The sequence below is a fragment of the Bradysia coprophila genome, chromosome IV, assembly GCF_014529535.1.
Source record: "Bradysia coprophila strain Holo2 chromosome IV, BU_Bcop_v1, whole genome shotgun sequence".
In the NCBI taxonomy this organism is placed as follows: domain Eukaryota; kingdom Metazoa; phylum Arthropoda; class Insecta; order Diptera; family Sciaridae; genus Bradysia; species Bradysia coprophila.
This window is the reverse complement of record NC_050738.1, coordinates 13393287-13421230: the sequence shown is the minus strand read 5'-3', so window position 1 is coordinate 13421230 and position 27944 is coordinate 13393287. Positions and strand designations below refer to the sequence as shown.

At 37.5% G+C, this 27944-nt stretch overlaps 1 protein-coding gene across 11 annotated transcripts; it reads left to right on the top strand.

The window, feature by feature from the left end:
• The first annotated feature begins 83 nt into the window (after positions 1-83).
• Positions 84-27625, top strand: LOC119066404 (zinc finger protein 391-like). Of its 11 annotated transcripts, XM_037168865.1 has the most exons (9): positions 84-398; positions 975-1139; positions 1205-1659; positions 1733-1811; positions 1875-1907; positions 1970-2025; positions 26936-27153; positions 27220-27272; positions 27340-27625. In XM_037168865.1, exons 1-9 carry the CDS (start codon positions 216-218, stop codon positions 27535-27537), a joined length of 1440 nt encoding a protein of 479 aa, XP_037024760.1. In that variant the 5' UTR covers positions 84-215; the 3' UTR covers positions 27538-27625. The 11 variants fall into 11 exon arrangements, with proteins under 11 accessions (XP_037024760.1, XP_037024764.1, XP_037024768.1 ...); XM_037168869.1 differs by lacking the exons at positions 26936-27153; positions 27220-27272; positions 27340-27625 and adding exons at positions 24785-25067; positions 25133-25367; XM_037168873.1 differs by lacking the exons at positions 26936-27153; positions 27220-27272; positions 27340-27625 and adding exons at positions 23200-23494; positions 23603-23755.
• The last annotated feature ends 319 nt before the right edge of the window (positions 27626-27944 follow it).

The window sequence follows — 27944 nt, the reverse complement described above, 5'->3', positions numbered from 1 at the left end:
GCAAAATTGTGTTTTAAATGCTCGCGCCAAATATATTTTGAAATACAGGCCATTTTCTTCACGTTCATCAACACATTTTGTGACAGCACCGACAGCACTGTTAACATCAAAATGTCTGTCGTGTCGCTTTGTTCGGTTACTATATCGCATTTAATTTAGAGAGTATGCAACATTTTGACCAACTTTAACATCAATATAATATCGGTGTACGGACAATGGAAGTGCTAGCTACGTTAAGCGTTAAAGAATTTAACAGTTTGTGTCGGTTTTGTACGAGAAAACAGAAAAATTTGAAACCGATTTTCAAGGAGGAAAATGATGGCGGCTGCTTCGATTTCACGAATTCGTGCGGTGATAATGGCATTGTAAATATGTTAAGTGAATGTACTGGATTAGAGGTAAATATTAGATCTACTGGTAGTATTTCTACAGAATACTCTCAGTTTCACTAGAGAATACTTCTGCTTTCGGTGAATTTAGTCTACTATTACTACCCATCGTAGCATTAAGCAAGTGCATTTATCCGTTCCGTATTTAATGGTTTGTATAACATGCTCTGGTGGTTGGTAACATCCACACCAACGCATTATCCGTACGTATATAAGCGAACGTGTTATGTCTAAACGTGTCTTCGTGTTTTATGTAAAGAAGCACGACAAGATTAACATCTTGATAAATAAATTGGTTCTTTTTGTCATATTGAAATTTAAGTTAACTCTAAATTACATTGAATCTTCCATTCCACCGGCGTTGGAACTGTTAGTTAACAGGCTAGGAACGTATATTATGTCATCTCATAGACGAGTAATAAATTCCCCCGGTGGTTTTTGTTACTTGCTTTGAACGTTGCTAGATTTGCCGTTTGGTAAACAACCTCGATTGTTAGTTCCTTACAGGACTCATCCGTTGATCTTCACCCCTGCAAAGCAGTTGTTGTTTCCAAACTTATTCGAGAATAACTTTCGTCTTTACAGACAACACCAACAGATGGTCTACCACTGTTCATATGCACCGAATGCCATCAAAAACTACTCGACAGCCATTCATTCCGGAATCAATGTATAGAATCAGTCGATAAACTGAGAAAAATTCGACTAAATTTTAACAATGTGAAGAACGAAGGTGACGACGATTCAAGTGTAAGTATTTGCAGTGTCCATTGCTTTAACAATTTCATTGAACACAAACAAACCGATATTTGCAGGACCACCACAATACCTTTTTCGCCGACACATTTGGTGATGATGATGGCTGGGACCAAGATGAAAGCGAAAATTATGTCGATCCGAAAGACGGGAACTGCCAGATAGTTGTTGAGCCAATTGTTAATACAAACAGTCGGACATCCACAAGAAAACCGCCAGCCAAACGAAAAGCTCCAGCCAAACGGAAAAGCAAAGCGACAGCAAAGCGAAAAATTGCCGCTGTGGAAGATCAGGAAACAACGGAAGATATCAAAGTCGAAATCAATGCAGCTGCATTGGCTGAATCGGCCGCAGAAACTTCCGTCGATGAACTAAAACCTGAACTGGACCCGGTGACGGGAGAAATTGTTATGCCAACGGTGGCCGTTGATTCTCAAGTAAATAAATCAAATCGCAAGCGAGATCGGACGAAAGGACCGAAAGTGAAAAAGGAGAAAAAGCCCTACGTTCGGAAGTGAGTAACATACCGTTTCTCTATGCCTCTGTGTGCGGGGACAAATTTAAATTTTTCGTTTTTTCTACGTTAGACCCAACAAGCCTGAGCAATGTGACATTTGTGGTTTTATATCCAGATCTTTAAAGTCGCACATGCTTGTGCACACTCAGGTAACATTTGACTTTAAATGACTCGTAGAGTACATCACGATAAAATTCAACTTTTCTTTGCAGGAAAGAAACTTTGAGTGCGACTTCTGCGGGAAGGTAATGAAACGAAACTTTTTGCTCACCAAAATTGTACTGATGCTTTACGCTTTTAATTACAGAAATTTGCACTGAGAGCTAGCTTGAAAAACCATATCTTTGCCCACATCAACATAAGGTAAATACAAAATATTTTTATCATTCGAAATTATTTGTCTGAGATTCCTATTAAAAGTGGCCGATGAACAAGTCAATCGATTCGTGAGAAGCGTCGGACATAATTATACACAGTGGCACTGATTTCGTACCGCTTTTTTCTTCAAATTTTAATTCCATGCTTCTGATAGCAATCTCAGTGCAATTAATTTTACTTTTTACTTTTTGAGTCTCTAAAATAACGTCTCACCCGTTTGAATCTATAGTCTGTCCCATATCAATCATCAGTTTAATCTATTAAAATTAAGTGTTACTGTATAAGGTCTAGACTGTGTAGACCACACAAAAGATTTTAAACAATAATTTTGTCAATTGAACTACTTAATACGCTCGTGGCTAATACGCTAAAAACTCATAATTCAACAAAATGATTCGATGAACGAAATGTTTAATTTTAATTTAAAGTTCCAAGCTGATGCTGATATTCTTGTTGTTGTAATGAGTTTCGCGTTCGAATGCTATTCGTTTTGTGGTGCCTTGAAGACTCAACTAAATATCATTGCTCGTGAATGTGATTCTGTTTTGGTGAATGTATCAAAAAGTCGGAGCACTGAGAATTGAATAGACCTCGAAACAACTGCATATAAATAAGGGAGCAAGTTGACCAAGAAAAGAAGTCATGTCGGTTTCTTTTTGGGCATTTACTTTGTTTTTATAAATTTTTTATGGAATCAGTTGCATGTTAAAATTAAATTTACTACACACACATGACACGTTACCCAACCTAAACCAATTTTTTAAAAAACTTTTCCGAGTTTTTTAAAATTTCAATGGAAATCAAAAGCATCTAACGCAACACTTTTCTGATCTAGTTGTTGTAATTGTGATCATAACAGCACTCTCGAATAATTACAAATTCGAACGGATAACTTAGATTCTAATCAGATTTCCAAAAACTTCCATGCTTTACATAAAACGCAAAGTATTAACTGGACTGGAAAGTTACAAGCAATGAATATAAAATACTAGGTAGAGCCTAATGACAAAATTTGATCTGGCCGGTCTTTGGGAAATTTTAATTCTGAAAAAGTTGAGAAAAACAAAATTTCGGAAAATTCAGAATTTAAATTTCCAAAACCTACCCCCTGGCAGGAGCACATACGGATATCATATGATTTCGCTGTGAACATTGCAATTGTTGCGATCAACCCAAAAACAAGCTAAATCAACGCACAAGAACCAAATTTAGAGAACCTGCTCGGTGAAGTAGTCAGAACTTCTTATGTAAATTTTGTTTTTAATGTTGGTAGAATAGGGAAATTGCGATTTTTACTGTTAGTTCGTGTTGACGTAAAATTTGAAAATTTTAAGTTGATTCTCCATTATGGAGAAATTACTTATAATTTCCACGTTCTACGTCAACTTGTATCTATAAATGAAATTCGTAAAATAAAGGACCAAATGACCGGTAATAAAGCCTGGCACCAGAACCGAATAAGGGGATCGGCGCAGTAGTCAGAATTTATCATGCAAATAAGGTTTTCAATGTTGGTCAGTTAAAGGAAATCTGTTCTGGTGCTTAATTGGCAGTACGTCCAGCTTGTATGACTTGGCTAACCTAGAGTTTTATATTCATTGGCTACAAAAACCAGTCGCAAAATTAATAAATTCTGGCTTCCTTATGAGCTTTGTGTACACGGACGATCATTGTGCCATACGTACACATAAAATTAATTATTTTAGAGACTCAAATACATTTTTAATGTAAGAATTCGAGATAAAATAATAAATTTAAGAAATTTAAATGTCGATTGAGCCAAAATAATAATGGCTCTGTCATCAACTGTATTATTTTCATACAAAGTCGCGTAAAATTTAACAAATTTCCGTGAAAACTAAAATTTTGTTAAGGTGAATGATGAAATTGAATTGAATCCACAAAATATGATGATGAGATTATTCATCTCAGATGAATGTTGATGGTAAGTCAAAATGCACCAAAGGGATATTCAATTCTCAGTGTGATTTTCGTACTAGTATCGGGTCGAATATTCACTCTGAAATTTTGTTTCTAAATTAATATTGAAGTGACTATACTATAGATTAGATTCTACTCTACTCTACTCTACATGAAGCATCCAATTCATAGTACTTTTTCTGTCATTTTATACGTTTCCCAGGAATCACAGACCGAAAAGTGTCTCTACTAGCCGTTCTTAGGAAAACTTTTATTTAGGAATACGATACTGCAGTCGAGTGAGAGTCTTTTTCTATTTCGATTGTAGAATTCGATTGTAGAATTCGATTGTATCGCAGCAATTAAAAAACTGCTCGTAGTCGTTAGGGAAAACAATCATTATTTCAAATTTGCGTTATGTTACGTAGGTGTGGGTGTGACCCTATCGATTTCATGTCATACTTTTCTGTTATTAAATATTGCTCAATTAAATGCATAACATTCGAGCATGAAGATTACGTATAGCACCTGATCGTGTCCCGCCACAATTAAATTAAATCCTATATAACGTACAATAATATCTGTCTGTATAGTTCAATGCAAGTCAATAATTTCCTGCAATTAAATTCATTTCTAACAAAATTCTCCTTGTTTCTTATTGCAGGAGGTTTAAATGTGATTTGTGTCCTCTAACGTTCATTGAAACAACTCAATTGCGTCGGCACGAACTAATTCATCGTCCTGATGACCCTGATAGTATGAAATGGTCTTGCGATATTTGTGGAAAACGTTTTCGCCAGGCGAATACAATGCGAACGCATCGATTAAGCCATGGCGATGCTCAAGCCCGGAAAGTCCATTGCGACTATTGTGATGCGTCATTTTTAACGAAAAACGGATACCGTAGCCATGTAGGCGTGCACACCGGTGAACGGCCGTACTCGTGTGGTTTCTGTCCGATGACATTTATAAATACTAGCAGTGCGGCTGTCCACAGGCGAATACATGCGGTCAATGGGCTCTTTGAGTGCAAGATATGCTTTCAGGGATTCAAAACTGTTAACTTTTTGAAATGTCATATGAAAGTGCACTTTGAATCTGTGGCAGGACCGGTTTTAAGTCATTCGAAATAATGATTGTTAGATATCTATAAGTGAAAATATTTGATGTAATCGTTAAGACTCCTAGGGCAATAAAATTTGAGATTAAAAGAATATGTTTGACTAAATGTTTATTGCTACCACCTTTACTCGTAAATTGGCACAATGCATGTCTTCAATGTCTTTAGTAAAATTCCCACTTCAAGTCGTAAATTTGCGTAGAAAGTCTGTTTCTGTGGGACTTAATTTGTCCGAGATGCTTACCAAGTCTGCAAGGTCTCGCTTTTCTTCCATAAAAAAAAATTAAATCCAGACTTGCCATCCGCAATAGAACGTTCTCTAACCGCTTCTTATTTCTCTTTTTCTTGCAGGCCATACCAATGCCAGTTCTGTGAGTATTCGTCACTGAATTCGCACACTGTCCGAAAGCATCAATTCGTTCACGTAGCTCCAACGGTTTTAGAAACTTGTCAAATTTGTAATCGACAATTCAAAACCAAAGACAACTTACGAAGTCACATGGACTCACACAATCCGAAAAAACTCTTTTCGTGCGATCATTGTGACAAAACTTTCAATAATTTGCGTGGCCTAAAAAGTCATATTGGCGTACATACGGGACAGAGACCGTTCTCATGTGGAATATGCAGTATGACCTTTGTATGACCATTGCCACTAAACTTATAAACTGATCCTAATTCCATAAAAAAATCACAATTTAAAGGTAAATACGTCAAGTGCCTGCGTCCACAGAAGAGTCCATCAGATAAACGGCAAATTTAGTTGCGTGTGTGGCACGGAAATTAAACACTTCAAAATGTTTCAAATACATATACGTACGCGAGGAGTTCAAGTCCATCAGTCCCGTCTATAACATGTATTTAAAATCTAACGGTGATCAGTGTTTTATAGCAGAAGTGGGTTTAAAAATCAGTTTGCTACTGATGTTTCGATCAATTCTCAATTATTTCCTTAATTTTTAGTACTTAATTTAAAGAATAAATTTTTTCAGCATTTTTTTGACACTCGTGTTTCTATGTATAGTGAGAGTGAGTGCAGGAGCAGGTCGAATTCAGGGCAGGCAATACTAACTCAATCGTACACTCAGTGTAGAAGAGAACTCATAGTCAGGATTTGTAGTCGCCGACATGCGAACAGAAGACCACTTAAACCAACTACAAATTATATTACGTTACGTTCTCTACAAGGCGTATGAAGAAAATAACAGAATGGAATGTGCCTGAAGTTAGCTTAGTACAGATTTTTTTACAATAAATTAGTACAACTCGGTACAGCTTTTTCCTTCCATCCCAATTGTTGTATACCTACTCAGTAGAACTTCTATTTCTCTATAGAAAAGAGTTATACCTACCAAGTACAGCTCCTTGCTTCCATCTTTTATGTTGCACCTATTAGGTACAACTCTTTTCTATAGAGAAATAGAAGCTGTACCGAGTAGGTACAAGAAACTGGATAAAAGGACAAAGCTTTACTTGGTAGGTACAACTTTTTCTTTAGGAAAAAGAAGCTGTACCGCCTAGGTACAACAATCAGGAAGGAAGGAAAACTGGTTGTACCAAACCAGAGCTCTACTAAGCTAACTTCAGGCACTTCAAAAAACGGCCGACTTTATTTAACATTTCTTATTTCACGTTTTGTTTGTTGTATCACTCAACCATGAAATGGACTTTCGTTTCGATTCTGTTCTATGTCGCTTGTGGCGACGACTGCAAAATTGAAGAACCTGCTCTATTCAGTCCCCAAAGAATTTCAAATAGCAACCGTTTATAGTCAGAATATTGACGAGGATAAAGAACGGCGAGCCCCCATGCAACGTTCTATACATCTACAGTTAAGAGTAACACTTTGTCCGTCTTCCCGCAGTCTCCCGATTTAATTGTACAACAACCGCAGCTAAAACCATTTTATTTTCTCTTCCTTCCAGACCCAGAAAATTTCCATGTTCTCATCCAGATTGTTCCATGTCATTCTTCCGGAAGTATAAGTTGATGCGTCATTTAGAAACTCATTCCGATGTAATGAAATTTGAATGCGAGATGTGCTCACGGAAATTTAAACGTATGGACACCTTAAAAGGCCATAGACTCACACATACACAACTTCGCCCCCATAGATGTCCCTACTGCGAAAAGGGATTTAACACATCGAACATCCTTAAGAGTCATATCGGACTACATACGGGCGAGTTGCCATTTTCGTGTGGCCTGTGCCCGTTGAAATTTTTGAATTCGAGCGGGGCTGCTGTGCACCGACGAATTCATACCGTCAACAATTTGTTCCAATGCACAATATGCGATTTCGAAGTGAAACGATATGATATGTTGTGTAGACATATTAGTCATGAACATTCCGGGATATCAGTGCTGTAATAGTGTCTATAGATCTCGTCACAAAGCCTTCAATATAATTTTCTAACGAGTCACATGTTTGTAAAGTATTATTTGGAAATAAACACAATCAACGATTACGAATACAAATGTTTTTACAACTGGTGATAGTCCCTTGATTCTCACTACTGCCATCAGTCAAAATTAAATCAAATTTACATTTAAGTTCAACCAATGAGCAGGCAGACTTTTCATTCCATTCTCTCTCTTTTCCAGAGCTTTCGTATGCACGCTTTGTCCGTCATCTTTCAAAAACTCCGCTTTACTGTACAAACACCAAGACGTTCATAAAACCGAACCGATGAAATTTTGCTGTGAATTTTGCCAAAGACTATTTCGCAGAAAATTCGATCTCAACAATCACATGCTGTGCCACACACAGATTCGAAAATACAACTGTGATCACTGTCCCCAAACATTCCTCACGCGCCGTGGACTCCGAAATCACATCGGACTCCATACGAATGAACGAGAATTTGGCTGCGGAATTTGTCCGCTGCGATTTCTCCATAGTTCGTCCGCTACAATACACCGTAGAATCCATAAAGTTAACAATGCTTTCAAATGTGAATCATGTTCCATTGAGGTTAAGAACTTTAGAAATTTTAGGATGCATCTTGAGGTGTGCAAAGAGGTTCAACTAGAGAGTGCTAAGGTTTGACCTCTGCAAAACCTAATTGTTTTTATTTTATATAACCAGCGATTGTGGCTGGACGGTCGCCTTATCATCAAATAGTTGCGTATTTACTAAAATAATTTATTGAAGTAAATTCGGTTTTTCATCAGGGGTTCTATTCTTTATCTGGGCAAACTTGTATTAAATTATTCAAAAATGTTAAAACTGGCAATTTAATAATAAAAAACGAGGAAATTTTTAAGATTTTTAAATTTTCAAGTTTTTTTTTAGGTTTTTCAAAATTTAAAGTTTTTTTTAGGATTTTTAAATTTTCAAGTTTTTTTTTGTGGTTTTTCAAATTTTTTTATAAATGATATATACTTACCTCTCCATTTAATGAATAAACTACGCGATATATCAATTTTGTCTTTTCAAAAACCCAAAGCTGGGCTTCAAACCCTGCTGCAACGACAGCTTTCAATTTTGCGATCAATTCTTTATCGCAATCTGCAGTATATAAACTTTTACATTCATATAAACTTTGCCCTACTTTAGCATCAGCAAAGTATACAGATGTTTTGCCAGAGGAGTTAATGTAAGGGCAGCCGGGAATACCTTTCTCTACAATGATATCACTCTCATTATGAGATTGTAGCAGTATATCGTACATATGGTTCTCGTAGCCCTGATACGCTGTAACTTTGCTAGATGGCCATATGTATGGCTTATACGCAAATGCAGACTGAAGTTGTTTGTGGCGAATAGCAGCGTTCTGTTGAGGATTTCGAACTCCATAACGTTTCAAACAGGTGGCTTCAAGTCGTTTCAGTCGGTAATTAACAGTACAACTACAATCGAATTGATTTTTCTGATCATTTTTGTTGTTGCTATTCAATCTAGCAAATGCGCGTTTATGCGTTACACCTGCCTTACATATACTATTTAGAATGTAGTCACGCTTGCGATCAACCGTAATCCAAGCTTCCACAATATCAGTGGAATGGGCAAACACTAACGCTAGTATCTCCTTTTTTCTGCAGTTCGTACAGCCTTTTTTAAGTGTAGGATGTGGGCAGACTAACACGTCAGCGTTTTTGGTTGATCGTTTGCGAATCACTCTTAGATTAAGCTTACATTCGCAATCAAACTGGTTGGGTTGCTTGCGGTTATACCTTCTTTTATTTTCAAAAGACATTTTGTGGGCTTTATTCGACGAGCACACAATGTGCAAATCGAGTCTACGAACGCCCACTTTGTTCAAAGAGGCTTCCATCACATTCTCTGAATATTGAAACACTAGTTCCAGCCGGTGTCTTCGCAAACACGAAGCACAATTACGTTTGAAAATGGTGTGTAGACAAATTTCATCGGGACCTGTGTCCATGGCAACGAATGGTTGTGAGATTTTTAAACAATTTTTTTCGACAATAGCTGTTGACTGTTCAACGTATAGAATGGGTATGAAAAAGAAAAAATAATCAAACGGTATACTTACACGTAATATCGTTCTACCCAAACACATTTTTAGGACTTGAGAAAAAGATATGGTGGGGCAACATGGTGGGAGTGTATAACAAATATAACTCTTTATACGCACGATGTACCTACGTGTGTGTAGAACATAAATTTTTTATTTGACTGTATTCGGTGATCGTTTGTACAACGGACCTGGTCTGAATGTAACATTGCATGTGGTGGCAAAGGAGTTTTTGAATCTCGATAAGATCTCGAAAATCAATGTTCGAAGAAGGGTCAACCTACCCATGTCACAAATGTAGCAATAATCCAAATTTGAAGCGTTCTTCCGAAGTTGACGATGTCTTATGCAGATGTGCCGAGTATCTGATAGAATGACCATTCCTGCGTGAATGCAGCTAGCGTCGTTGTGAACTGCTGTAGGACATTTGATGCAAGTCGTCAAATAAGCCTTGCGTTTGCTCTCGTTCGGATCGGATCCACACTGGTGACACTGATGTGATGGACAAGTAAAGTCCTCATCTAAGCCAGTCCAATTCGATTGTGGCCAACTTTGCAAGCATGTCTTGTGATAGCGTCGCAGACAATGCGATATTTTGCAATTCAGCATTTGCGATCCTGATGAATCTTCGCTGGCTTTGCATACGAAGCAAAGCATTTTCGATTCGTTCGTACAATTTTCACAAATGAAATCATTCGGCCCTTTCTTAACACATTTCTGGTGAAAAAAGCCGTCACAGGTGCCACCACATTTGATAAGCTTCTGACCGATCGTCTGGTCGGTAAAGCAAATGCTGCATCTCTTGTTCACACCATCTGTAGCTGACAATGCTCTCCCTTACGAATTTCGAAAACATTTCCTCAGAATGTGGAGTTTCTCTTGCATTGGTTGGTGTCTCAGGGGTGGGAAACCTGACAGTGTTTATGAACGATTCCGCTCGATTTATTTCTTCATTTACGCGTGATGCCTTGACCAGACATCGGTTCGATGATCGGCGGTGTAATCGATTCTTGCGAATCAATTTATATCTGAAATCAAAGGCAATGGAATAGGTAAAACGGTTTTTTGACGTCATAGGGTCATGCTATCAAGCAATTTCTTGGGTAAGAAATCTCCTTGATTAAGCAAGCACCTCATGACTTCTAGAGATAAAATTTAAGTCAAAGGTTAGTTTAGTTTAGTTTAGTTTAGTTTAATTTATTTATGTCATAATATGAGTAAGGCCTGTGAGCCTTCTAAAGTACATATTACAGTAAAATGTCAATCAACGCAAAATTAATAATTAAGTATAAGGAAAAATTCAGATTGTAAGTTCATAATTACGGGCAGTAAATCTAGTCAAAGTACGATAACAAACCGCTGAAGTCAAATAAAAATAAAAATAAAAACAGTTGGGACAGAGCTACAATAGAATCGCATATAAGCATCGACACATTATCCGTGGGCTTAGGCAAATAACTCAGTCACTGAAACGATGAAATAACGAAATGGGAACAGCACATGAAACTCAGACCCAAAAATGGTCCCTGTATGCACCCTTAAAGCCAGTTAACGATTTAATTTTCTTAATATTCGGTGGCAATGAGTTATAAGTCGAGACCCCACCCGCGAAAAAAGACCGCGACATTATATCTCCTCTCACTCTCGGGATAACCAGATTAAAAGTTCGCGTATTTGAGGTGGGGTTTAAACGTTCATAAAGGTAACGAGGCTCTTTAAGGAGTAACGTCTTATGCATTAGCACGCACGACAAGAAATCGAAATATGAGAACAGGTCGCAGCCAAGAATCACATTGCTGGCTGATGCGGTGGAGTCATAACGGCCCAAGCCACAAACTCACGCGCCGTGGACTCCGAAATCACATCGGACTCCATACGAATGAACGAGAATTTGGCTGCGGAATTTGTCCGCTGCGATTTCTCCATAGTTCGTCTGCTACAATACACCGCAGAATCCATAAAGTTAACAATGCTTTCAAATGTGAATCATGTTCCATTGAGGTTAAGAACTTTAGAAATTTTAGGATGCATCTTGAGGTGTGCAAAGAGGTTCAACTAGAGAGTGCTAAGGTTTGACCTCTGCAAAACCTAATTGTTTTTATTTTATATAACCAGCGATTGTGGCTGGACGGTCGCCTTATCATCAAATAGTTGCGTATTTACTAAAATAATTTATTGAAGTGAATTCGGTTTTTCATCAGGGGTTCTATTCTTTATCTGGGCAAACTTGTATTAAATTATTCAAAAATGTTAAAACTGGCAATTTAATAATAAAAAACGAGGAAATTTTTAAGATTTTTAAATTTTCAAGTTTTTTTTTAGGTTTTTCAAAATTTAAAGTTTTTTTTAGGATTTTTAAATTTTCAAGTTTTTTTTTGTGATTAAGTAAAATGTATATTTTTAACAATTAATATCATTTATACATCATTAGAAATAATATAAAAAATTTCATCCAACTTTGCTGTACTGTCAAACGTCCCCATTACTCTTGCAGCGTTGGTTCTTTGTATGGCAATACTCATTCGCTGTTTCAAGTATTGCTTCGATCTTTTTTCCCCTGTAACTACGTGAATCAGTTTTCCTAATTTATCGATGAATTTAACAGCTTCTTCACACCATGGTCCCAATGTCTCGCAGGCGAAAGGCAGAAAGATGTAGTTGTCCGATATCAATTTTTTATAATCATTTCTTTTTTCCGTCGCTGCTCTATTTGCCAAACTGCCTGTCTTTAACGAAGAAGAATGAAGATATGAAGGAGCAAGTGTATCACGGATAGTTGCGTCCCATACGAGCATTTTGCCATGACTCCATGGTATTAAAGTGACGCCGTCTGCTCTCTTTCCGTTGTCTCGAAACAGTGGCGGCTCTAATTTCGATGGAAAATAAGCAGATTGAAGACCTCTGTGTATGATGTTGTTGAAATCGCTATGACAAGCATGACGACCGGCACTATATATACAAGACAATCCGTGTATTCCATTTTTCTCCACTTGGCGTCCACATTTGCATTGATGAGGAATACATATGTCTAAGCCCAAACGTAATGCAACCGAGATTCGGAAAGTGTTATCATCAAGTAAAGTTCCGATATGTCGTGATGGTAAGACAGTGAGCCATCCATTAGATTCTTTTGCAAGAGATGCATTATAGCGTGCCTTTTGTTCTTCGGTTGAAAGTTGTAGAGAGTTGACTGTTTTGTTGATGATAATGAGATCCCAAGCTTTCTGATTTTCTTTGTTTTCTGGGAGATTACTCTCATTCATACATGACCACTTAGATAAGCATTCCATATAATTTGCAACGATTGACTCATCTGAAATTTGTGGTAACATCATGTTGACGAGCTCAATCACTGAATTTATGGAAGCTAAAAAAGCTGGTAGTGCCACATCCGTAACTTTCCTGATTCCCAGACCACCAAAATGCACTGGTAAAGATGATATTGTCCATTGTTCATTGCTTAAACGTGAATTAACATTTTCTTCAAGTGACCGCTTGATAATGAAATCAATTTCTTGTAGATCTTGTTCAACGTCAAAGCAGCAACTTGTTCTCAGTATATATGTTAATTTCGGAATCGATAGGCAGTGCCTCAAAATGTAAAAGGCGATATGATGTTTCAAATTGGACAGCCGTTCCATCATTGTTGACAATTCAATCTTCTTCTTGTTCAAAAGTCTTTTTGTTGCGATATTCGTTAGTGGTGCTCCAAGTAATTCCAAGTCTTCAGTTATTACTTTGATTCCAGGAGAAACTTCGTTAAAACTTGATATAACTGAGTCATCTGGATTTGAGCAGAAAAATATTTCACATTTAGATGGGTTAATTTTCAATCCTATATGTTCACATTCAATGATTAATTTTTCAAAATTGGATAATACTTCCTTTGGATCTCCACATAGCGTGCCATCATCCAGATACCATATGTTTAGTTCTGTTGCCATTCCTTCAAGAATTGGTTGCAGACAAAGGCTGAATGCAAGCGGACCGCAAGGATCACCCTGTTGAGCACCTACTTGTGACACAATGGTATCATTTCCATAGAATAACAACGAAGGTGTTGCATAACACTGCCACATGAATGCGTAGATACTGGGTGTTTTATTTCTTATTTCGTTCAACATTACGTCTCTCTCTATGGAATTGAATGCGTTAACGAAATCGATTTTCAACATAATCTTAGTTGAATTCTTATTTAATTGTAAATATGTCCTTGCTGTGTGTACTATTGCTTCACATCCACCTTTAGTGTTTACTCCTATTTGTATTGGTCGAAGGTAATCACCAGTTTCTTCACGAACAAATTTGCAAGCTATTTTTGCTGCTAGCCTCCGGATAGTTGAACCAACCGCGATTGGCCGTAAGCCACCACATTTTTTTGAAAGAGCACATAAAGTAGCTCCGTAAATTATTGGGCAGACCGACGACACAACTTTTCCAGATAGCATTAGATTTTCCAGGTTCATTAGCGATTGCAGTAATTTTGGAGCTGCTTCACCATTCGATTCTGCAACTAGATCTTTAAGATGTTGAGGACGAATTCCATCTATTCCAGATGCTGAACCATTTGGAAAATGGTGGTTTTTCAAATTTTTTTATAAATGATATATACTTACCTCTCCATTTAATGAATAAACTACGCGATATATCAATTTTGTCTTTTCAAAAACCCAAAGCTGGGCTTCAAACCCTGCTGCAACGACAGCTTTCAATTTTGCGATCAATTCTTTATCGCAATCTGCAGTATATAAACTTTTACATTCATATAAACTTTGCCCTACTTTAGCATCAGCAAAGTATACAGATGTTTTGCCAGAGGAGTTAATGTAAGGGCAGCCGGGAATACCTTTCTCTACAATGATATCACTCTCATTATGAGATTGTAGCAGTATATCGTACATATGGTTCTCGTAGCCCTGATACGCTGTAACTTTGCTAGATGGCCATATGTATGGCTTATACGCAAATGCAGACTGAAGTTGTTTGTGGCGAATAGCAGCGTTCTGTTGAGGATTTCGAACTCCATAACGTTTCAAACAGGTGGCTTCAAGTCGTTTCAGTCGGTAATTAACAGTACAACTACAATCGAATTGATTTTTCTGATCATTTTTGTTGTTGCTATTCAATCTAGCAAATGCGCGTTTATGCGTTACACCTGCCTTACATATACTATTTAGAATGTAGTCACGCTTGCGATCAACCGTAATCCAAGCTTCCACAATATCAGTGGAATGGGCAAACACTAACGCTAGTATCTCCTTTTTTCTGCAGTTCGTACAGCCTTTTTTAAGTGTAGGATGTGGGCAGACTAACACGTCAGCGTTTTTGGTTGATCGTTTGCGAATCACTCTTAGATTAAGCTTACATTCGCAATCAAACTGGTTGGGTTGCTTGCGGTTATACCTTCTTTTATTTTCAAAAGACATTTTGTGGGCTTTATTCGACGAGCACACAATGTGCAAATCGAGTCTACGAACGCCCACTTTGTTCAAAGAGGCTTCCATCACATTCTCTGAATATTGAAACACTAGTTCCAGCCGGTGTCTTCGCAAACACGAAGCACAATTACGTTTGAAAATGGTGTGTAGACAAATTTCATCGGGACCTGTGTCCATGGCAACGAATGGTTGTGAGATTTTTAAACAATTTTTTTCGACAATAGCTGTTGACTGTTCAACGTATAGAATGGGTATGAAAAAGAAAAAATAATCAAACGGTATACTTACACGTAATATCGTTCTACCCAAACACATTTTTAGGACTTGAGAAAAAGATATGGTAGGGCAACATGGTGGGAGTGTATAACAAATATAACTCTTTATACACACGATGTACCTACGTGTGTGTAGAACATAAATTTTTTATTTGACTGTATTCGGTGATCGTTTGTACAACGGACCTGGTCTGAATGTAACATTGCATGTGGTGGCAAAGGAGTTTTTGAATCTCGATAAGATCTCGAAAATCAATGTTCGAAGAAGGGTCAACCTACCCATGTCACAAATGTAGCAATAATCCAAATTTGAAGCGTTCTTCCGAAGTTGACGATGTCTTATGCAGATGTGCCGAGTATCTGATAGAATGACCATTCCTGCGTGAATGCAGCTAGCGTCGTTGTGAACTGCTGTAGGACATTTGATGCAAGTCGTCAAATAAGCCTTGCGTTTGCTCTCGTTCGGATCGGATCCACACTGGTGACACTGATGTGATGGACAAGTAAAGTCCTCATCTAAGCCAGTCCAATTCGATTGTGGCCAACTTTGCAAGCATGTCTTGTGATAGCGTCGCAGACAATGCGATATTTTGCAATTCAGCATTTGCGATCCTGATGAATCTTCGCTGGCTTTGCATACGAAGCAAAGCATTTTCGATTCGTTCGTACAATTTTCACAAATGAAATCATTCGGCCCTTTCTTAACACATTTCTGGTGAAAAAAGCCGTCACAGGTGCCACCACATTTGATAAGCTTCTGACCGATCGTCTGGTCGGTAAAGCAAATGCTGCATCTCTTGTTCACACCATCTGTAGCTGACAATGCTCTCCCTTACGAATTTCGAAAACATTTCCTCAGAATGTGGAGTTTCTCTTGCATTGGTTGGTGTCTCAGGGGTGGGAAACCTGACAGTGTTTATGAACGATTCCGCTCGATTTATTTCTTCATTTACGCGTGATGCCTTGACCAGACATCGGTTCGATGATCGGCGGTGTAATCGATTCTTGCGAATCAATTTATATCTGAAATCAAAGGCAATGGAATAGGTAAAACGGTTTTTTGACGTCATAGGGTCATGCTATCAAGCAATTTCTTGGGTAAGAAATCTCCTTGATTAAGCAAGCACCTCATGACTTCTAGAGATAAAATTTAAGTCAAAGGTTAGTTTAGTTTAGTTTAATTTATTTATGTCATAATATGAGTAAGGCCTGTGAGCCTTCTAAAGTACATATTACAGTAAAATGTCAATCAACGCAAAATTAATAATTAAGTATAAGGAAAAATTCAGATTGTAAGTTCATAATTACGGGCAGTAAATCTAGTCAAAGTACGATAACAAACCGCTGAAGTCAAATAAAAATAAAAACAGTTGGGACAGAGCTACAATAGAATCGCATATAAGCATCGACACATTATCCGTGGGCTTAGGCAAATAACTCAGTCACTGAAACGATGAAATAACGAAATGGGAACAGCACATGAAACTCAGACCCAAAAATGGTCCCTGTATGCACCCTTAAAGCCAGTTAACGATTTAATTTTCTTAATATTCGGTGGCAATGAGTTATAAGTCGAGACCCCACCCGCGAAAAAAGACCGCGACATTATATCTCCTCTCACTCTCGGGATAACCAGATTAAAAGTTCGCGTATTTGAGGTGGGGTTTAAACGTTCATAAAGGTAACGAGGCTCTTTAAGGAGTAACGTCTTATGCATTAGCACGCACGACAAGAAATCGAAATATGAGAACAGGTCGCAGCCAAGAATCACATTGCTGGCTGATGCGGTGGAGTCATAACGGCCCAAGCCACAAACTCACGCGCCGTGGACTCCGAAATCACATCGGACTCCATACGAATGAACGAGAATTTGGCTGCGGAATTTGTCCGCTGCGATTTCTCCATAGTTCGTCTGCTACAATACACCGCAGAATCCATAAAGTTAACAATGCTTTCAAATGTGAATCATGTTCCATTGAGGTTAAGAACTTTAGAAATTTTAGGATGCATCTTGAGGTGTGCAAAGAGGTTCAACTAGAGAGTGCTAAGGTTTGACCTCTGCAAAACCTAATTGTTTTTATTTTATATAACCAGCGATTGTGGCTGGACGGTCGCCTTATCATCAAATAGTTGCGTATTTACTAAAATAATTTATTGAAGTGAATTCGGTTTTTCATCAGGGGTTCTATTCTTTATCTGGGCAAACTTGTATTAAATTATTCAAAAATGTTAAAACTGGCAATTTAATAATAAAAAACGAGGAAATTTTTAAGATTTTTAAATTTTCAAGTTTTTTTTTAGGTTTTTCAAAATTTAAAGTTTTTTTTAGGATTTTTAAATTTTCAAGTTTTTTTTTGTGGTTTTTCAAATTTTTTTATAAATGATATATACTTACCTCTCCATTTAATGAATAAACTACGCGATATATCAATTTTGTCTTTTCAAAAACCCAAAGCTGGGCTTCAAACCCTGCTGCAACGACAGCTTTCAATTTTGCGATCAATTCTTTATCGCAATCTGCAGTATATAAACTTTTACATTCATATAAACTTTGCCCTACTTTAGCATCAGCAAAGTATACAGATGTTTTGCCAGAGGAGTTAATGTAAGGGCAGCCGGGAATACCTTTCTCTACAATGATATCACTCTCATTATGAGATTGTAGCAGTATATCGTACATATGGTTCTCGTAGCCCTGATACGCTGTAACTTTGCTAGATGGCCATATGTATGGCTTATACGCAAATGCAGACTGAAGTTGTTTGTGGCGAATAGCAGCGTTCTGTTGAGGATTTCGAACTCCATAACGTTTCAAACAGGTGGCTTCAAGTCGTTTCAGTCGGTAATTAACAGTACAACTACAATCGAATTGATTTTTCTGATCATTTTTGTTGTTGCTATTCAATCTAGCAAATGCGCGTTTATGCGTTACACCTGCCTTACATATACTATTTAGAATGTAGTCACGCTTGCGATCAACCGTAATCCAAGCTTCCACAATATCAGTGGAATGGGCAAACACTAACGCTAGTATCTCCTTTTTTCTGCAGTTCGTACAGCCTTTTTTAAGTGTAGGATGTGGGCAGACTAACACGTCAGCGTTTTTGGTTGATCGTTTGCGAATCACTCTTAGATTAAGCTTACATTCGCAATCAAACTGGTTGGGTTGCTTGCGGTTATACCTTCTTTTATTTTCAAAAGACATTTTGTGGGCTTTATTCGACGAGCACACAATGTGCAAATCGAGTCTACGAACGCCCACTTTGTTCAAAGAGGCTTCCATCACATTCTCTGAATATTGAAACACTAGTTCCAGCCGGTGTCTTCGCAAACACGAAGCACAATTACGTTTGAAAATGGTGTGTAGACAAATTTCATCGGGACCTGTGTCCATGGCAACGAATGGTTGTGAGATTTTTAAACAATTTTTTTCGACAATAGCTGTTGACTGTTCAACGTATAGAATGGGTATGAAAAAGAAAAAATAATCAAACGGTATACTTACACGTAATATCGTTCTACCCAAACACATTTTTAGGACTTGAGAAAAAGATATGGTGGGGCAACATGGTGGGAGTGTATAACAAATATAACTCTTTATACGCACGATGTACCTACGTGTGTGTAGAACATAAATTTTTTATTTGACTGTATTCGGTGATCGTTTGTACAACGGACCTGGTCTGAATGTAACATTGCATGTGGTGGCAAAGGAGTTTTTGAATCTCGATAAGATCTCGAAAATCAATGTTCGAAGAAGGGTCAACCTACCCATGTCACAAATGTAGCAATAATCCAAATTTGAAGCGTTCTTCCGAAGTTGACGATGTCTTATGCAGATGTGCCGAGTATCTGATAGAATGACCATTCCTGCGTGAATGCAGCTAGCGTCGTTGTGAACTGCTGTAGGACATTTGATGCAAGTCGTCAAATAAGCCTTGCGTTTGCTCTCGTTCGGATCGGATCCACACTGGTGACACTGATGTGATGGACAAGTAAAGTCCTCATCTAAGCCAGTCCAATTCGATTGTGGCCAACTTTGCAAGCATGTCTTGTGATAGCGTCGCAGACAATGCGATATTTTGCAATTCAGCATTTGCGATCCTGATGAATCTTCGCTGGCTTTGCATACGAAGCAAAGCATTTTCGATTCGTTCGTACAATTTTCACAAATGAAATCATTCGGCCCTTTCTTAACACATTTCTGGTGAAAAAAGCCGTCACAGGTGCCACCACATTTGATAAGCTTCTGACCGATCGTCTGGTCGGTAAAGCAAATGCTGCATCTCTTGTTCACACCATCTGTAGCTGACAATGCTCTCCCTTACGAATTTCGAAAACATTTCCTCAGAATGTGGAGTTTCTCTTGCATTGGTTGGTGTCTCAGGGGTGGGAAACCTGACAGTGTTTATGAACGATTCCGCTCGATTTATTTCTTCATTTACGCGTGATGCCTTGACCAGACATCGGTTCGATGATCGGCGGTGTAATCGATTCTTGCGAATCAATTTATATCTGAAATCAAAGGCAATGGAATAGGTAAAACGGTTTTTTGACGTCATAGGGTCATGCTATCAAGCAATTTCTTGGGTAAGAAATCTCCTTGATTAAGCAAGCACCTCATGACTTCTAGAGATAAAATTTAAGTCAAAGGTTAGTTTAGTTTAGTTTAGTTTAGTTTAATTTATTTATGTCATAATATGAGTAAGGCCTGTGAGCCTTCTAAAGTACATATTACAGTAAAATGTCAATCAACGCAAAATTAATAATTAAGTATAAGGAAAAATTCAGATTGTAAGTTCATAATTACGGGCAGTAAATCTAGTCAAAGTACGATAACAAACCGCTGAAGTCAAATAAAAATAAAAATAAAAACAGTTGGGACAGAGCTACAATAGAATCGCATATAAGCATCGACACATTATCCGTGGGCTTAGGCAAATAACTCAGTCACTGAAACGATGAAATAACGAAATGGGAACAGCACATGAAACTCAGACCCAAAAATGGTCCCTGTATGCACCCTTAAAGCCAGTTAACGATTTAATTTTCTTAATATTCGGTGGCAATGAGTTATAAGTCGAGACCCCACCCGCGAAAAAAGACCGCGACATTATATCTCCTCTCACTCTCGGGATAACCAGATTAAAAGTTCGCGTATTTGAGGTGGGGTTTAAACGTTCATAAAGGTAACGAGGCTCTTTAAGGAGTAACGTCTTATGCATTAGCACGCACGACAAGAAATCGAAATATGAGAACAGGTCGCAGCCAAGAATCACATTGCTGGCTGATGCGGTGGAGTCATAACGGCCCAAGCCACAAACTCACGCGCCGTGGACTCCGAAATCACATCGGACTCCATACGAATGAACGAGAATTTGGCTGCGGAATTTGTCCGCTGCGATTTCTCCATAGTTCGTCTGCTACAATACACCGCAGAATCCATAAAGTTAACAATGCTTTCAAATGTGAATCATGTTCCATTGAGGTTAAGAACTTTAGAAATTTTAGGATGCATCTTGAGGTGTGCAAAGAGGTTCAACTAGAGAGTGCTAAGGTTTGACCTCTGCAAAACCTAATTGTTTTTATTTTATATAACCAGCGATTGTGGCTGGATGGTCGCCTTATCATCAAATAGTTGCGTATTTACTAAAATAATTTATTGAAGTGAATTCGGTTTTTCATCAGGGGTTCTATTCTTCATCTGGTCAAACTTGTATTAAATTATTCAAAAATGTTAAAACTGGCAATTCAATAATAAAAAACGAGGAAATTTAACCTTTTTTAATTCAAAACCAAACGATCATTGAGTTAATTCGTGTACTTAGTAAGTACCACTTACAGAAACTGGTTTTATGTCTCACATTTCACCAGAAGAATAAATTATCAGCAATGCTGCTGATTAATCCAGCCTGGAACTGATATTGTAGCCATTTAGTTCATTGATACATTTAGAGTTTTATATGAATTTCTTCTCGTAGTTTCCTCACCTTCTTTTCACGAGAAAACTTCTTAACCGTCAAATTATTTCTTTCTCTTCCAGACCATTTCAATGTGCCCAGTGTCCATCATCATTCAAACTCAAAGCACTGTTGAAGAAGCACATGCTAACTCATACTAATAAAATAAAACCGTTCCGTTGCGATCAATGTCCACGTGCATTCTATCGACCTTTCGATCTCAATCAGCACAAGTTAACTCACACAAAAACCCGTCATCACCAATGCCCCCACTGTGATCAAAGTTTCGGCACCTCGGGTGGCCTTAAGTCTCACATTGGACTGCATAACGGTACGAGACCATTTAAATGCGGTCTGTGTGAATTGACGTTTGTTAATTCGAGCAGTGCATCGACGCATCGACGATCTCATCAAGTTGGGAATGTGTATCGGTGTCAGAACTGTGGCTTAGAAATTCAACATTTCACCAGATTTAAAATGCATGCAGAAGTTTGTCAGAGCTTAGGTTGATGCGATGACGAGAAGAAAAAGCTCATACGAAGTCGTACGATCAAACGATTTCGGTTCTGTTTTTGAAATAATATATTGATGAAAACATAAAATGAATCTACTTTTATTCGTTAAAGACTGACTCTCTGCAAAAAGGAAAAACCGCTTAATCATCTTAAACAAATGAAAGAACTATCTGCAAAATTAGCACTTGTCAAGATTTTTAACAAACTCTTACTACTGGAGGGATATTCTCCCCAACACGCAGGTGCCAGTACAGTACCACTGTGTGAAAAATTCATTACTTGGGGCATGTTGCCCGTTCAATAGTTGCGTTTATTCTGATCTTTTTCCATATAAATTCACTGTATTTATACCTTGCTTCAAGGGTTGCTCGAATGGTTTCAATTTAATTGCATACTTGATTCCTTATTTTCTTACAGTGAAATCACTCGCCGAACTCTTCATAATATTTCGACAGAACCTGTTGCATCGTCCCCGACTGTAATAAAGTACACTTTGATAGCTAAATAAGTGCTGGCTGCCTCGAGCTGGAAAATTACCAGACTGAGAATCTGAGAATCGATATACCGCTCCAAAATTCTGTTTTCGTCTGCCAAGCATGGTAGAATGTTTAACAGAATTTTAGTTTTTCTATACAGAGCTTACCAAAATCAGACAATCTCAACAATAACCATCTCAGCTATATCAGTTCACATCAACAATGTTGATTTCTAAATTATTTTTCGTTTTAATTTCGTTCTATTTTTATTTCTCTTCCAGGAAATTTAAATGCAAAATTTGCTCGGCATCCTTCAATACATACAAAGTTCTAAAACATCATTCTGACGGTCATGAACCGATACTGAAATATCCATGCGATTTATGTCCTCGGCGCTTTCGTCATAAATATTACCTTCTCAGCCATCGTACAACTCATTCCCAAATACGGAAACATTCTTGTCAGTACTGTGACCAATCGTTCAATACAGCTGGAGGCCTAAGAAATCACATTGGGCTTCATAATGGTGTACGTTCCTATAAGTGCGGAATCTGTCCGCAAACATTTTTTACATCCTCAGCGGCGACCATTCATCGTCGTCAACATCGCGTTGGCAATTGTTTTAAATGTGAGAAATGTAGTGCGGAAATAAAGCATTTTACATTTTTCAAAATGCATCTGAGCACTTGCTGTCCAGAGAAAATGTGAGGTCCCATAAAATAGAAGAAATTGTTAGGTTGTATATTGGACAATAATATCAGCTGAGAGTGGATTCGACACGTTTTGGTTACTTGAAATTATACTTAGATTTGTGTACAGATATTTGAATAAACACGTTGATGAATCAAACGAAACGATAAACTGTTTTAGATCTGACTCGCTAAAAAGAGACTCTTCAATTTAACTTCACCATAACCATATTAATGTGCTTTCCATTGCCATGTTTAAAACACCCAACCGTATTTTACTTGCAGGCCCTATAAGTGTGACTTATGTCCGTTAGCTTTTAAAGTCAAATTGATTTTGAAGCGACACATGTTGATCCATACAACACCACTCAACATAGCATGCAGTATGTGCAATAAGAAATTCCGGCGACAAGACGATCTGGAAGCACATCTTCGAAGCCATTTGCAGTATCGTAAATTTGCGTGCTCATTTTGCTCCCAGACATTTGTTACGTCCGGTGGCCTTAAATCACATATTGGCGTGCATAATGGACTTAGACCGTTTAAATGTGGCATGCCTAAATGCACAATGACGTTCATTGTACGTAGCTCTATAATTCGCTATAATTCAAATTTTGTTTTGTTTTGTTAAATGTTTTAAAAGATCGCCTAAGAGCAACAGTATACATTCCTACTCTCCCTTCTGCAGAATACGAGCAGCGCATCTGTACATAGGCGCACACATTTAATTGGAAACATGTACCGATGTGAACACTGCTTCCTGGAATTCAAACATTTCCGAGAGTTCAGAATGCACACCGAGATTTGTCAGACAGACGTGACCTAAATTTAGTTGTTTTTGTAAATAGATTTTCCTGTTTCACCTAATTTTATCATTACCAACCAATAAATAAAATTGAAAAAGAAATTTTTTTGATCGTCCTTCTCTAGCCTGGATATTATATCAGGGATCCCCAATAACGTTATTAGTAACCGAAATCATTTCGGTTACTCGAATAACGATATTCGATTACCCAAATGAATTCGGTTACTCAAATAACGTTATTCGAATATCGAAATGAATTCGGTTATTCGAATAACGTTATTCAGAAAACCGAATAATTTCGGTTAAACGAATAACGTTATTCAAAAATTCAGTTACATAGATTTCTTTTTAAAAAAATGAAAGACGGAGCTAAAAAACGAAATTAATTTCAATAATCGAATAACGTTATTGAAATAACCGAATTCATTCTGTATTTTGAATAACGTTATTCCGATAACCGAATTAACTTCGGTATTCAAATAACGTTATTCGAGTAACCGAATTCATTTCAGTTATCGAATAACGTTAATAATAACGTTATTCGATAACGAAAATGAATTCGGTTACTCGAATAACGTTATTCTTGTAACGAAATCGATTTCGGTTATAACGTTATGAATAATTATATTCATTAGAATGACTTTCTTTAGAATCAACACCACATAACAATTGGAACATTCAATAAACATTTTCCTTCGTGTCACTATACCCTTCAAGCCAGTTAAAGTATCTCAAAAATTCTTAAATTGACCCGACGAGCTTTTGAGAATTTTATTTTTTCATTGCGTTAAAGAGACGACAGAGATTAGCTCAAAAGTTAGTTCTGACTGAAATGAAAGGCGAACGTTCATCTCGAGAAGATTAACAAAAGAAACATTGTAAATCCTAACATTGAGAACGTCGAAAGAGTATTTAGTGAGTTTTGGTTTTTAACTTCAATTGAATTATGTTATTCTAATAAAAAATCCCTTTCCATCTCAAAGACCACAGTTACTATACCCCGTTTCCTCACACTCTAATGCCACAACGACTGTTTAACATAAAATTACCAATTTCTTCTTTCAGGTCTCACAAATGCACTGTCTGTTTGTTACAATTCAAAACTGAGAAAACCCTTAAGCGTCATAGGGCCATTCACACAACCGAATACAATTTCGTTTGCGAGATATGCCACAAACGCTTCCTACATAAAGATCGACTACGAGAACATCTAAAGATACACGCAATGCGACGATATTCGTGCCCATATTGTTCACAGTATTTTTCGAACACCGGTGGTCTCCGGTCTCATATAGGAATCCATACTGGGATCAAACCGTATTCGTGTGGAGTGTGCGACATGACTTTTGTATGAAGCTTTTTGTGTCTTTTTTTCTAGAACGGTAATAACTTGTAATAAATCAATTCTTTAAGGTAAATACTAGCAGTGCATCCGTACATAGGCGAACGCATCTTGTAGGAAATGTATTCCAATGTGAAAAGTGCTTTGGCGAATTCAAACATTATCGATCATTTACCATTCATAAAGAAGCATGCTTCTTGACACCGGAGCAACTTACTAATACGATCACTAAGTAACACAAAATTGAATTTTGTAATGAAATTTGTTGTACAATATTTGATAAAAATCTATTGAATAAATAAATTTATCCGAACTTTGTCGCCTATGATTGTTCAACGGAGTGGGAACGTGGTTGGATTCAACAACAACAGTTCTAACAGTTTTAGTAGCTATCCTAATATTCAGCAAAATATAGTCAAAACATCTTGTCGTAGAAGTTGCTTAGAAGTTGTGACTTAGGGGATGTCCACCATTTGGGGAAGGATCTTGTACAGGTCCATACAAAATTACATCTTTAGTCCTTTAGTGAATTTCTACTCTATCTTCACTGTGCGACTGTGCCTCTTGAAACCAATATTTTTCCTCCTCAACTGATCATTAATCTAACAATTTGTCTTCTATCTCTTCCAGACCATTTCAATGCACATATTGTCCCATGAAGTTTCTACGGAAATGTGGCCTAACGCGCCACCAGTTCACGCATACCGGAGAACGAAAATATAATTGTGATCTGTGCAATGAATCGTTCGCCCAAAGTGGAACATTAACAGCTCACCGTCTGACACACATCCAAAATAAGATAATTCCGTGTCCGTATTGCAGTCAGAAGTTTTTGACGAGGAAAAATTTACGAAATCACATTAGCCAACACACAGAGGAAAATGTTTTCCGTTGTGGGCTGTGTGGGATGCGCTTCCGGAAAAATTCCGAGTTGGTTGACCATCGTCAAACTCACAATTTAATTTTTCAGTGTCACGTTTGTGAGATGATTTGTAAGAATCAAGTCGTTTTCAAAAATCATATTAGGGATCATGACATCAATGCGCAAAGTACCGACGACTTTACGTCTATTTTTACGATCGAATAATGAAGTTTTGCTGTAGTCTTCCTTCGTACCAGATCCTTCGTCACAAATCAAAAATCCTGTTTACCCTTACCCTTGGATTCAATAATATGGAAATTACCAACAAGAATAATTCCAGTTAAACTTCAATGTAAAACGCGTAGCATGTCAATCGCTATACGACATTAAATTTCGAAAATTTTCTTTCCAGGCCTTATCCATGTACCATGTGTTCGATGGCATTTAAACAAAAAGCTCACCTACAACGACACATTCCCATTCACTTCGGTGACCGAATGTTTTCCTGCGACATTTGCGGAAAGTCATTCATACAGCAAACAACTAGGGACACTCATCGACTCGTCCATCAGTCACGAACCATTGATTGTCAATTTTGCGATAAGACATTTCTGGACAAGAAAGGGCTCAAAAATCATATCGGCATCCATACCAATGAACGTCCTTTCAACTGTTGCTTTTGTGGTCTCGAATTCACTACTTCATCGGGCGCATCTGTACACCGACGCATTCATTTGAAGGAGAATTTTTACGTATGCCAAGGATGTCCGTATAAGACGCGGGCGTTGAATGCCTTTAAGACTCATGTAAAATTTAATCATCCAGAGATATGGAGAAAAATGTATATAAGACAAGGAGAATGAATAAATATATTGATCAAGAACAGAAGGACTGTTGTTCCACTTGTGACCGATGCTGAAAAGCAATTCCCTTCTATCTTCCCATCAAACAATTTTTGTTAGCACTTATTCCGAACGAACTATCTAACCTATTTACTAAATTCCTTCCATAGGCCATACAAATGTTCGGAATGCGAGCAGACATTCATCACAGCGTGTAAACGTTCCACTCATATGCTAACCCATAATGGAATTAGGAAGCACAAATGTGAGGTTTGTGGAAAAGCATTCACCCAATTCAGTGGCCTTGAATTACATCGACTCACTCACGAACAGAACAGGACGCATGCTTGTGAATATTGTGGCAAATTGTTTTTATTGAAAGCTGGATGTATGTAAATTGAGATATTTTTGATCAATTTTGAAAATTAATTTTTTTCTTCCGTTTTTACATTAGTGAAAAATCATATCGGAATTCATACTGGCGTTCGGCCATATGTATGTGGCCTGGTAAGTTGTTACTTTTTTTCCTCTTGCAACCGTTGAATAAAATGTAAATCAATTTCCGAATTCTTAGTGTCCGATGACATTCATTAACACCAGTGGTGCGTCAGCACACAGAAGAATCCACAAAGAAGGCAATGCGTATCGATGTCAGATATGTAATTTGGTCATTAAAGAATTGCGCTTCCTAAAGACTCACATCAAGGACCATGATCCGAACACATTCAATAAAGTCGAGTACCACAAAGATGTAAAAAATGAACTATGCTGACACCGAAGATATGAAATTTCTTTCTTTATTAGAATTACTTCCATGATGTGTTACTCTGTTATTGTTATGTTAGTGAAGAAACAGGGTTTACTTTAGAGAATTAAAATTCTGAAAATTCCGAAAATTCTGAAAAAGTTCCGAAAAATTTTGAAAAAATTCCTAAAAAATATTTCGGAATTGTTAGGAATTTTTTCAGAATTTTTCGGAACTTTTTCAGAATTTTCGGAATTTTCAGAATTTTAATTCTCTAAAGTAAGCCCTGTGAAGAAAATTAATAATTTCTTTTTGCTAAAGATTCCAAATAAACGAATTGATATATGACAAATAGAAGTTTTCCGGAAATTCTTTTATATTAAGTAAAACACTTGTCTAGCCATATTTCGGACGCAGCAAAAGACATCAACATT